This window comes from Macaca fascicularis, chromosome 6, assembly GCF_037993035.2.
Source record: "Macaca fascicularis isolate 582-1 chromosome 6, T2T-MFA8v1.1".
NCBI classification, from domain to species: Eukaryota; Metazoa; Chordata; class Mammalia; order Primates; family Cercopithecidae; genus Macaca; species Macaca fascicularis.
In genome coordinates this window covers 35,270,198-35,282,861 of record NC_088380.1, presented here as the reverse complement: position 1 = coordinate 35,282,861, position 12,664 = coordinate 35,270,198, and the positions used below count along the sequence as shown (strand labels likewise).

At 41.0% G+C, this 12,664-nt stretch overlaps 1 protein-coding gene across 5 annotated transcripts in view; it reads left to right on the top strand.

Annotated features, from left to right (window-relative positions):
* AGXT2 (alanine--glyoxylate aminotransferase 2) overlaps positions 1–3,630 on the top strand; it is a 46,004-nt gene extending 42,374 nt beyond the window's left edge. For all 5 annotated transcript variants that reach the window (XM_065546153.2, XM_005556708.5, XM_073993289.1 and 2 more), the window contains one exon: positions 2,909–3,630. In XM_065546153.2, the coding sequence (XP_065402225.1) occupies positions 2,909–3,016 (108 nt within the window). In that variant the 3' untranslated portion in view covers positions 3,017–3,630. The remainder of the gene's footprint in view (positions 1–2,908) is intronic.
* The last annotated feature ends 9,034 nt before the right edge of the window (positions 3,631–12,664 follow it).

The following is a 12,664-nucleotide window of genomic DNA, read 5'->3' as shown; positions in this document are numbered from 1 at the left end:
GCATGAAACATGGCAGAGTACAAATGACTGATTTTGCACACCACATTGCACCACACAGATGTGGCTGGTGCAAAGGCTTGAGGTGGTCAGTGGAGCTGGTATGAAGCCGTTCCTGCTTGTCGGGTACTGTCCTAACACTTTGCATGAACTGACTCATATAATGCTCCCAACAAGCCTATGAAATAAGTACTATTATTATCCTTATTTTACAGATAAAGGAAAAGACACACAGAGAGGTTAAGTAATGACAGAACCAGGATCCAAACTCAGGCAGTCTGATTTCAGAATCCGTCCCCTGAGGAGGACAAATCTAAGGGGACAAGACTGGAGACAAGGGGTCCCTCTGGGAGCCAAGGATGCTGTTTGAACTTGAGCTGTGGTAGTAAAGATAGAGGAGACATTCTGAGGATAATCCTGGAAAATGCACAGAATGTGGATATGAAGAACAAGAGAGAGTTGAGGAAGAAGCTCTCATGTTGGTTGGGAGCGGGCAAGAATGAGTCCAGCTTTGAGCTTTCTCCATTCAAGCTGTTCATGAACATCTCGCTCTATCTACAGATGCTTCTTGACTTACAGTGGGGTTACATCCTGATAAACCCCTCTTAAATTGAGAATAATTTAAGTCAAAAATGCATTTAATGGACCTAACTAACTGTACATCTTAGCTTAGCCAGCATACCTTAAATGTGCTCAGAACACTTGCATTTGCCTACGGTTGAGCCAAATCATGTAATAAAGCCTATTTTATAATAAAATGTTGAGTATCTCACGTAATTTATTGAATAGTGTACTGAAAGTGAAAAACGAAAAGACTGTATAGATACTTGATGTACAATTTCTACTAATGTGTATCGCCTTCCCATCATTGCAAAGTCAAAAAAAATCCTGTCAGGGACCATCTGCAGAAGTCTGTAGCTCGGAGGAAATGAATAAAGATCATGCTTTGTGGGTCATCAGCATTTACATGGTAAGATGAGGAAATCTCCCAGGAAGTCTAATGTCTAGGTAAGAAGCTCAGTGAGATGAAGATACAAACCTGCACAACACTGACATTTAAAGGGCAGGAGAGGCCAGGAGTGGTGGCTCACACCTGTGATCTCAGCACTTTGGGAGGACGAGGTGGGCAGATAACTTGAGGTCAGGAGTTTGAGAGCAGCCTAGCCAGCATGGTGAAACCCTGTTTCTACCAAAAATATAAAAAATTAGCTGAGTGTGGTGGCACGCACCTGTAATCCCAGATACTCAGGAAGCTGAGGCAGGAGAATTGTGTGAACCTGGGAGGCAGAGGTTGCAGTGAGCCGAGATCGTGCCACTGCACTCCAGCCTGGGCAACAGAGCGAAACTCTGTCTCAAATAATAATAATAATAACAAATAATAATAATAAAGGGTAAGAGAAGGAAAAAGCTGCCCAGGTAGAGGCAGAAAGCATGGATAGGTATGAAGAGAGTAAGAAGAGTGTGAAGTCATGGAAGAAAGAGACGGGAGAGGTTCAGGAAGTGGGGTGGGGAATTCCAGAGTCAAGTGCAGAGAAGGCCACAGAGGATGAGGGCTGGAAGATGCCCAGTGGATTCCACACTTGCAGGTAACTTTAGTAGAGTAGTTGATGCAGCAGAAGTCAGACTGCAGCCAATTGAGATGTGAATGGGGGAAGGGCAAAGTGATAAATAATGGCCAGTAAGCACCAAACGGTGTTTTTAATGCTGTGGCTAAAAGCAGGAAGAAAGCATTTGTGAGGTAGCCATAGGGGACAAGGTGGTCAACACAGATTTGTATTTGGTGTGGTCTAAATTGGGATTATGAGAGCTTTAAGCCTGTTTGTTTATAGGCTAAGGAGAAGTTGAAGGGGTGTTTCCTGTGAAAGTGATGGGAGAATCCAGGGTCAAGGGCATAGGTGGACAATTTGGAGTTGAACAGCAAATATATCTTGTTCTCTGAGCCTTCAGGTAAGGTTATAGCAATGGATGTAAGAGCAAACAAGTTTATCTTGCCTGGCAGCTTCCATTTTCTGAGAAGTATGAGGCCTGATTGTCTATGAAATAGAGGGAGAGGCACAGGAGTTGAGTAAGGAAATTGAGAGGAATGATAAAGTTTTAGATTGAGAAAGGACAGTGAACAAGAAAAGTTGGAGGGACCCACAGAAGTTGGAGACCCCGAATATCTAGCATATCGCTCAGCCTAGTTGAGTGATTTTTCTCTAACTCTTCTCAGCCATCTAGATTGGAGAAAAGCCACTTAATAAAATCTTTTATTAGGGCTGGGATTGACTGTGTGGGTGCAGCAGAAGGGTAGAAATGCAAGGAAAATGAGGAGCAAGTGCAAGCCTACTTCAGTCAATTCTGTGTTCTGAGCTGGGTGGAAAGGAAAGAGGAGACCTGAGTGGAGCAATAGACCTGAAGACAATGGGTGAGTGAGGATTCTGAAGTTTTCATGAAAAGGAGAGCTGTAGTGGGGATCAGAAATTGAATTATTCCTGGTGACGAGGAGACTCATGGCATTGGTCATGGGTGTGAATGGATGCAGAGGGGCGGACATAAAGATTCTGGGAGTTGTGGCAATAAGGGCAGTGAGAAGTGAGTTTGCTGGGTTGCACATATGGACATGGAAGTCACCCTGGGCAGAAATGGAGTATAGAGAGGGGCCTAAGACTTCAGTGAAGGTGTAGAAGGGCCAGGAGGTAAATTTGTGACAAAAAGGAAAAGGGGCAGAGCCAAATTGTACAAGGGTTTGTGTGGAGACTGGAGGGTGAATGGCCTGGATCCAGCATTGGGGAGGGAGGAGGAGCCAAACCAAGAGGAACATGAGAAATGTCCGAAACACAAGGTTTTGGATTTTTAGTTTAGTGTATTTCCTCGAAGTCATATTTGATTCTCTGATGATTTGTTTTCTTATTTTCCGGTGTCTCCTCAGACATTTCGCATTGCACCCTCAATGTGCATCACTAAACCAGAAGTTGATTTTGCAACAGAAGTATTTCGTTCTGCCTTAACCCAACACATGGAAAGAAGAGCTAAGTAACATTCTCAGAAATAAAACTACAAGTCTCAAGAATTTGCCACTTATGTTCAAGGGTGAATTTGAAGAATTTCAGAACCAGTGGTATCCAGAGAACACCTGCAGCTCTCCATAGGAGCTGTAGAAGACATGGTTGACTGCCTACCAACCATATTTGTTAGCAGAGCCCCTTTTATCTTGAGAACTCCATTCTTCAGCGAAAAGATCTCCCCAGCTCAGAGAATAAATCCTAATTAGTTTTTGTTAGGTATGCTAATTTGATTCCCCTTTGCAGTGATTGGTTTATGCATGAATATGTGATGTATTTTTGTCCAACAAATCTTGAAGAAAAATATTTTGGTGGAGGTGCCTTCAGGGAAAGTTTGCTTCATCCCTCACTCTTCAGCTCAAGAAGAGATGTCTTGTTCTTGTACTGAGAACATCGTATGTCCATAATGAGATTCCTGGCACCATATCAGCTGTCTTGAAGTCATGAGGACAGCCCTTTTTGGCGAGGCTGGAAGATCGATGGAAGCAAAGTGTTTAGTGATGTCAATGAGCTACTCACTTAAGCATTCCTGGAGCCACCCTACCTCAGGGCTTCTTGATATATGAGGTAATAAATTCCTTCCACTGTATAAGACTTTTTTATTTTTCACTGTTACGGTCAAAACCATCCTGAGAAATGAGGCAGAAAATACCCTCAAAGAAACAACAGTTTTCCTCTCCTTTAACTCCCTTAAAACATCTATCAGAGCCTTCTTTTCTTGTCGTTACCTATTACCAATATCCCACTCTGGTCTGAACCTTTATTACTCCTATTGCAATACTCTCAAAGACCATAATTTCCCAAACTCTAGTCATTAGAATACACACTTATATAATTTCTCCATAGAGGCATACCACTTGTCTTAGGTATATTTTCCCTTAATTTGACTTTTTTACTAAGACGTACAGTAAACTTTCTGTAATTACAATAAATGATAAATCAATCCTACTTGTCATAAGTAGAAAGTAACCATAAAAACAGAGTGAACAGAAAACAATGTAATTCAGTTTTAGCAAGATGCAATTTTTACAAATGTTTTCAGCCTAAGTCCTATTTTTTCTTTGTTCAAAAGGGAGATTAGAGAGTAGTCAAAATGCCAGGTGAGGTGGCTCATGCCTGTAATCCCAGAACTTTGGAAGGTGATGGCAGGCAGATCACTTGAGGTCAGGAGTTCAAGACCAGCCTGGCCAACGTGGTGAAACCCTGTCTCTACTAAAAATACAAAAATTAGCCAGGTGTGGTGGCGCATGCCTGTAATCCCAGCTACTCGGGAGGTTTAAGTTTGAGTTTTATTGTTTCCTTTTCATATTTTACTAAATTCCTAAATTGTGTTTTCAGTGTTCTTCCCTTTTCCTTTGTGCCTTACTTATACGTCTTTGCCTTTCCTTTATCTTAAAGGAAAAGGAATGTTGGAAGTAGAGGGCTCCGAAGGAGAACTGGAAAATAAGTATTGACCTTTCTTGTTCAGTGTCCCTGACTGTAATTTTCACTGGTAAAGAGGAGAAGAAGAACATTCCAGGCAGGGCGAACCACAGAAGCAAAGAACTAAGATGCATGACATGGAAAGAATGGTGGAAATAAAGCTCAAAAAGCTTGTTTGGGGACAAGGAGGTGGTGGTTGCGGTGAGTGGAGATCGTGCCATTGCACTGCAGCCTGGGTCCGTTTCAAAAAAAAGAGAGAGAGAGTATTTGAAACATGTTAAAAATATACTGACAAACTGAGAACTTCTCCTAAATACAAACAGAATAGGGTATGGAGACCTGAAGGGAAATCACTTTCTCAGCATGTGATTGAATGCGTATCAAAAGTTGTGTTTCTGTTTGAAGCTAATTGTTCTCATTTTCTAACCCCTCCCCACCACCAGGTGTCTGTTCTGCTGATGCATCCTACACCTCACTGCCAGATTTGTTCCATCAGGCACTACTGAAACATAGCATTCCCTGGCACAAAACCTTCCAGCAACTTGCCATTAACCCCGGATGAGGTCAAAACCCTTTAACAAGGAGCCCGACGCTGTCTAGTATCCAATATCCAAATAGAGTGAACACTTTAGAAATGTTCTGTTTGGGCACAGTAGAAAGATCACTGGAATAAGAGTCAAATGACCCGAATTCTAAATCCAATTCTTCCCCTTATTTGCTATAATTGACTTTGGGCAAGCCTTTTAACTTCTTTTTAACCTGAGTTTGTTCCCAAGAGTGTAAATATTTGCCCTTCCTACCTTTCAGAGTTTCCTTGGGAATAAAGTGACCCTGTGGATGTAAAAGTGCTTTGCAAACCAATGACCTAGACAAATAGAAATTTCTTCCTTTCAAGCCACATTTCTCCACTTTCTTTCACTACAAAATCTTTCTCAAGAGCAGTTTTTGTGCCTTACTTATACGTCTTTGCCTCCTACCCAAGTCCCAACCACTAGGATTTCATTCCTGTTTCTCATTCCTTGGAAATGCCTTTTCAGAAGGCACCTAGTAACTTCTTTAAAATCGAAACTTAATATTTCCTTTAAATGGTCTTTCTGAACAATTGCCACTTCCTTCATTAGCTTCTGCAGTGTGGTCCTTCTATCTCAGATGGCTTTCTCAGCCTCTTTTCTGGCAACTCCTCAACTACAAGTTTCTGTCCTGAGCTGTCTCCTCTTCCATGCTATACTCTCTCTCTATAGGCAACCTTATCCATTTCTGAAATTTCACCTATCTTGACTATGCTGAAGACTTCTAAATATTTATCTTTAGTCCCCCAACCCTTTTTCTGAGCTCTAACCCCAACATTCTAGCTCTCTGGACTCTGTCATTTAGATGTCACAGGAACACTTCCAATTCAACAGATTTAACACAAACTCTACTAAATATCTCCTCCAAGAATCCCTTCTTTATTAATGGTACCCTTTTAATCTCAGGCTCACAATGATTTAGATCATTTTTCCCCTAAGTTATCTTTCTGCCCTTTATATGACTAAGTCTCATGAATACCTTCTTTGACATAATTCTTTCCAGTATGACCCATTTATACCCAAACTGCCTTAATTTGGACCATCAGCTGCCTAAACCGTTTAAACTGCTTTCTAACTGGTATCCTGGACTCCTTCCCAATCCATCCTCTACATTGATACCAAAGTCATTTACTTAACAAATAAATATGACCATGTCTGTTGTCTCTGGAAGCATTTGGGGTTTCCTATTGCCCAGAGAACAAAGCCCAAACTCCAACTATTATGGCATTCCAGACCTTCACAATTTGTCTCCAAACGAGCTTTTTGAGCTTTATTTCCACCATCCTTTCCATGTCATGTACCTTAGTTCTTTGCTTCTGTAGTTCACTCTGCCTGGAATGTTCTCCTCTTTGCCAGTGAAAATTACAGGGTCAGGGAGATTGAACAAGAAAGTCAATACTTACTTTCCAGTTCTTCTTCAAAGCCCTCTACTTCCAACGTTCCTTTTCCTCTAAGATAAGGAAAACGGAAGAATACTGAAAACACAATTTAAGAATTTAGTAAAATATGAAGAGGAAACAATAAAACTCAAACTTAAAACCAATAACAACAACAAATGTCTCCGGCCAAGATCCCTGCTACTGCCAGGACATCCTCTCCAGGAAGTAGGAAGCTGAGAGATTTAGTCATTCAAGTGAATTCATACAACATATTCCTTGTGGTTCCCTGGGTCTTATAGAAGCTTTTATATACCTAACTATATCCTGCTAGTTTCCCACGTCCAAGGGACATATTAATGTCAAAGTCAGAAATGAAATTCCAAAAGGTAGCCAGGTCCTGAGTCTCATTTCTTGACTACGAAGGCTACATGGCTGTACCCCAGTTCCTGCTCATCAGGATAAACTGCAACTGTTTCTTGAAGAGCAGTTGGGGATTAAAGATGAGCAAGTCATCAGAAGCATGGGAGCAGGAAGGGCAAAAATTGTGGCCATAGAATGCATATGGGTGTTCATTTCTTTCACTGGCTTATAAGCATGATGGATTCCTCCCTCTTTCCATTTGGAGTTGTGGGCAGAGGTTTAGCACCCCCATTTTTCTCCCTTCCTTTTTCTGCTCTCCCCACAGGCAGTGGGATGTAAGCCAGCTTACATAAGGCAAGGAGTCCACATTCTTGCCAAGATTTTTAAAAACTTTTTTTCTTGTTAAGATTGTCTAAAGTGAAAATAATGAACACTCAGCTCAAGTAAACCTTTTTCACACAAGGAACATATTGATAGTCAATCGTGATTAGAATATGCATTAAAATGTTGGCAACTGTTTAAAAACACTTCAGATGCCAATCTACTCAGGAGGGAGTAAATTTTTTTTAACCTTTTTTTGGAGACAGTCTCATTTTGTCGCCCAGGCTGGATTGCAGTGGCGCGATCTCGGCTCACTGCAATCCCTGGGTTCTAGCAATTCTTCCATTTCAGCCTCCTAAGTAGCTGGGATTACAGGCACATGCCACCACACTTGGCTAATTTTTGTATCTTTTTAGTAGAGACGCTGTTTCACCATGTTGGCCAAGCTAGTCTTGAACTTCTGACCTCAGGTGATCTACCTGCCTTGGCCTCCCAAAGTACCGGGATTACAGACATGAGCCGCTGCACCCAGCTGGGAGTAATTTTTTTAAAAGCCCATCATGCCAGGTGCGGTGGCTCAAGCCTGTAATCCCAGCACTTTGGGAGGCCGAGACAGGCGGATCACGAGGTCAGGAGATCGAGACCATCCTGGCTAACACGGTGAAACCCCGTTTCTACTAAAAAATACAAAAAATACTAGCCGGGCGAGGTGGCGGGCGTCTGTAGTCCCAGCTACTCGGGAGGCTGAGGCAGGAGAATGGCGTAAACCCAGGAGGCGGAGCTTGCAGTGAGCTGAGATCGCCCCACTGCACTCCAGCCTGGGGGACAGAGGGAGACTCTGTCTCAAAAAAAAAAAAAAAAAAAGCCCATCATATCAAGTTTTGTTTATATCATTAGTAATAATAATTATTGTAAAATAATACCTATAAATTAGTAATAGTCCTATAAATTAGTAATAGTAATTTAATAAATTTAATAAATTCGTAATACTAATTAACACCTATATTACTAATTATAATAATACAACACTACTTATTGTAAAATGACACCTATAAATTGGTAATATTTTATTATTATAAAATGCAGTCCTATTTGTATTGTAACACTCCAACTTGCATGTTGGTGTAACTTTTAACTTTCTAGTAATTCAAGCTAATTTCAAAAGGTGTCTGTAAACCATGGGAGGACTTAATTCTTCTTCCACCTTCAAGTTTCACTTAAGTCTCACCTTTCCTGCAAGGAACAACAAAAGAGCAATAGAAAACATGGCAGCATTTGCTACTTCCTCATCACAGTGTTTAAATCCGAGCATCATAGTCATCATTCAGAAGTGGTGTTGAAGACTGCTGGGCCCTGCACCAGTTTTTTGCTCTCAGTTAATTAAAGCTGAATGCTCACTTCCAACTGAGGCACAATCAGTAAAAATGGCACAGCTTTGCCCATGGAAAAGGTGATGGTAAAATACACACCCCAAAGTATCTCAACAGAAGCCAAAGGATCACTGAACTTAAAAAGAGTAAAGTCATAGAAACAAAAGCTTTATTATATGAATCCCTTTTGGTTCAATGAAAATAAAGGAGATAAACCTAGGTCTGATGGGTGTCAGATGTAGGGAGTGTTTGGTAGATCTGAAGACACTGTGAGATGAACCCATGGTGGAAAACACTCATAGAAGAGAGCTCAAAAACACAATTTAATCAAGAACAGGGTTTGAAGGGTCACTGCAGACAGCAGCTAGTGAAAAAACAAAATTTTAGATTGGAGGGACAACATGATGCAGTGGAAGGAGCCCACATAAAGTCTCCATTGGATTTGTTTTGGGTAAATTAATCCCTCTGAGCTGAAACTTCCTTGTATCCAAAAAGATGATCATATGGATCCCCTTGAACTCTTGTGAAGATTTAAAGAATACACTGGCAGCTTCTCCAATAATATTAACTTTCTCCTTAGGATTCCCTGCCGTTTCACCCAGAAACCCCTTTAGCTGGTGCTTGGCTGTCACCATCTTGAGCCAATGTTTATTTCTGTGCATATGTTTTATTTCCTTAACTGAATTCTAACTACTGGCAGGGTGACCTTCTCTTATCCTCTTATGCTTAGTGCCTAACACAGTGCTCCTCAGAGAAAGGGAAAAAGTAACTCCTAATGGGAAATAGATTCTCAGAAATACATGCTTAGATGACTTTTTCATTGAGTGAACATCGCAGAGTGTACTTACATTAATCTACGTGGTAGAGCCTACCACACAGCTAGGCCTTGTGGTATAGAGCTATTGCTCCCAGGCTGCAAACCTGTATAGTAGGTCACTGTACTGAATACTATACGTAAGAGTTAAAGAAAGAGGAAAGAAACATGAAACATGGCTCAACAGTCAGGGTGTGCTTATTTTAGAGAAATAAACCTGAGAGGGGCTTCTGTCTGATTTTGGTCAGGAGTATTCTCTCTTACAGACTAAGAGTATATATTGGTTTTAGGGTGAGGGGCCTTTTCACAAGCTTGGAATGTTTATGTGTTGGGGAGAAGTTTTATGGTGGGGTTGAAATGTCTCTGGGCAGAGGGGAGGTTATCTTGGGGCTGACATTTTTCCAGCCAGAGGGAGGTTATCTCGGGGCTGGCATCTTCCTGACCAAAGAGGGTTATCTCACATCTGGCATGTCTCTGGTTGGGGAGGGGTCTGAAATATTTCCGGTCAGAGATGTTATTTGTGGTTTATGGTCATGCTAACCTTAGCCATTAGGCTGATGCCCTTTGGATTTAGGTGGTTTTCGATTAATGGTGGTGCTTGTCCAAGAGGGTGATGTTCCCGTTATGTCACTGTAGGCAGTTGTAACACACAGCAAGTATTTGTATATTTAAACATATCTAAATATAGAAGACATACAGTTAAACTACAGCATAAAAAATAATTGTACACCTGTTTAGGGCACTCACCATGAATAGAACTTGCAGGACTAGAAGTTGCTCTGGGTGAGTCAGTGAGTGCATGGTGAGTGAATACGAAGGCCTAGGACATTCCTGTATACCACTGTAGACTTTATAAACACTGTACCCTCAGGGAACAAAAACTTTTTTAAACTTTTCTTTCTTCGATAATAAATTAACCTTAGTTTACTGTTATGCTGTTTTTACTTTATAAACTTACCTTTTGTTAACTTTTTGGCTCTTTTGTAATAACACTGCTTAAAACACAAACACATGGCACAGCTTTACAGAAATATTTTCTTTGTTTATATCTTTATTCTATAAACTTTTACTGTTTTTAATTTTTTTAAGTTATTTATTAAAAACTAAGATAAACGCAGTAGGCTAGGCTACCCAAGGTCAGGTTCATCGGTTTCACTGTCTTCCACCTCCACATCTTGTCCCATTGGAATATCTTCAAGGGCAATAACAGGCATGGTGTTGTCATCCATGATAACAATGCCTTCTGGATAACCCCTGAAGGACCTGCCTGTGGCTGTTTTACAGTTTTAACTTTTTTCTAATAACAAAAGGAATATACTCTAAAATAATGATTTAAAGTATACAAAAACCAGTAACATGGTCACTTATTATCATTATCAAGTATTATGTACTGTACATAATTGTACGTGTTAGACTTTTGTCAACAAAAAGAGTCAAACTGTAAAATATTTGAAGAGATTTATTCTGAGCCAAATAGGAGTGACCAATGACCCGTGACACAGCTCTCAGGAGACCCCAAGAACACATGCCTAAGGTGGTCATGTTACCAGACAGGGGTCCCAATCCAGACCCCAAGAGAGGGTTCTTGGACCTCACACAAGAAAGAATTCAGGGTGAGTCCGTAAAGTGAAAGTAAGTTTATTAAGAAAGTAAAGAGGCTGGGCGTGGTGGCTCACGCCAGTAATCCCAACACTTTGGGAGGCTGAGGCGGGCAGATTGCCTGAGCTCGGGGGTTCAAGACCAGCCTGGCCAACACGGTGAAACCCAGTCTCTACTAAAACACACAAAAAATTAGCTGGGCATGGCAGTCTGTGCCTGTAGTTCCAGCTACTCAGGAGGTTGAGGCAGGAGAATTGCTTGAACTAAGGAGGCAGAGGTTGCAGTGAGCCGAGATTGCCCCACTGTACTCCAGCCTGGGCGACAGAGCGAGACTCCTTCTTGAAAAAAAAAAAAAAAAAGGAAAAGAAAAAAGAAAATAAAGAAACAAAAGAATGGCTACTCCATAGGCAGAGCAACAGCATGGGCTGCTCAACTGAGTACACTTATGGTTATTTCTTGATAATTTTCTATGTGTATACTTATGGTTTAGCATGATCATATGCTAAACAAGGGGTGGATTATTGATGAGTTTTCAGGGAAAGGGGTGGGCAATTCCTGGAACTGAGGGTTCTTCCTTTTTGTAGACCATATAATGTAACTTCCTGATGTTGCCATGGCATTTGTGAACTGTCATGGCATTGGTGGGAGTGTCTTTTAGCATGCTAATTCATTATTAATTAGCATGTAATGAGCAGTCAGGATGATCAGAGGTCACTTTGGTCGCTATCTTGGTTTCAGTGGGTTTTGGCAGGCTTCTGTACCACAATCTGTTTTATCAGCAAGGTCTTTGTGCCCATTTCTTGTGCTGACCTCCTATCACATCCTGTGACTAAGAATGCCTAACCTTCTGGGAATGCAGTCCAAGAAGTCTCAGCCTTATTTTACCCAGCCCTTATTCAAGATGGAGTTGCTCTGGTTCAAACACCTCCGACAGTTGGACTACAACTAGGTTTTACACATTTTAGGGAGACATAAGATATCAATCAATATAAGTAAGATGTACATTGGTTCAGTCTAGAAACGTGGGACAACTGGAAGTGGGAGCTTCCAGGTTACGGTCAGATTCAAAGATTTTCTGACTGGCAATTTATTGAAAGAGTTTATCTAAAGACCTAGAGTCAATAGAAAGAAAATGTGTGGGTTAAGAAAAGGGATTGTGGAGACCAAGGTTCTTATTATGCAGATGAAGCCTCCAGGTAACAGGCTTCAGAGAAAATAGATTGTAAATATTTCTTATCAGATTTAAAAAGGTGTCAGACTCAGTTTATTCTCTTTGGATCAGGAAAAAGTCCTGGAAAAGGGAAAGAGAATTATCTACAGAATGTAGGTTTTTCCCTACAAGAGACAACTTTGAAGGGCAATTTCAAGATATGGCAAAGAAACGTACTTTACCTGTGGTTAAAATATTTTGATTTCCTTCCTTATCTGTTATGTGATGTTATGCCAGAGTCAGGTTGGAAATCAGGCCACATTATATAGGGTTAAATAAAACCCCTCTGATGAGACTTTGTGGTTTGTGGGGCATGACTCCCCAAGCCCCTTGGATAGGAATTTGGGCAAGAGAAGAAAAAAATGGTCAGAGTTTAGTCCCCACTTTTATATGACTGGCAGTGCAGTGGTTTGTTTCCATCAACATCACCACAAACAATAGCTCGATGGCACTAGAGTGACAGGAGTTTTTCATCTCCATTATAATCTTATGGGACCACTGTTTTATATGCAGTCCATTGTTGATGAAAACATTGTTAGATAGCACATGACTGTATTTAGAAATATACATAGTTAGAAA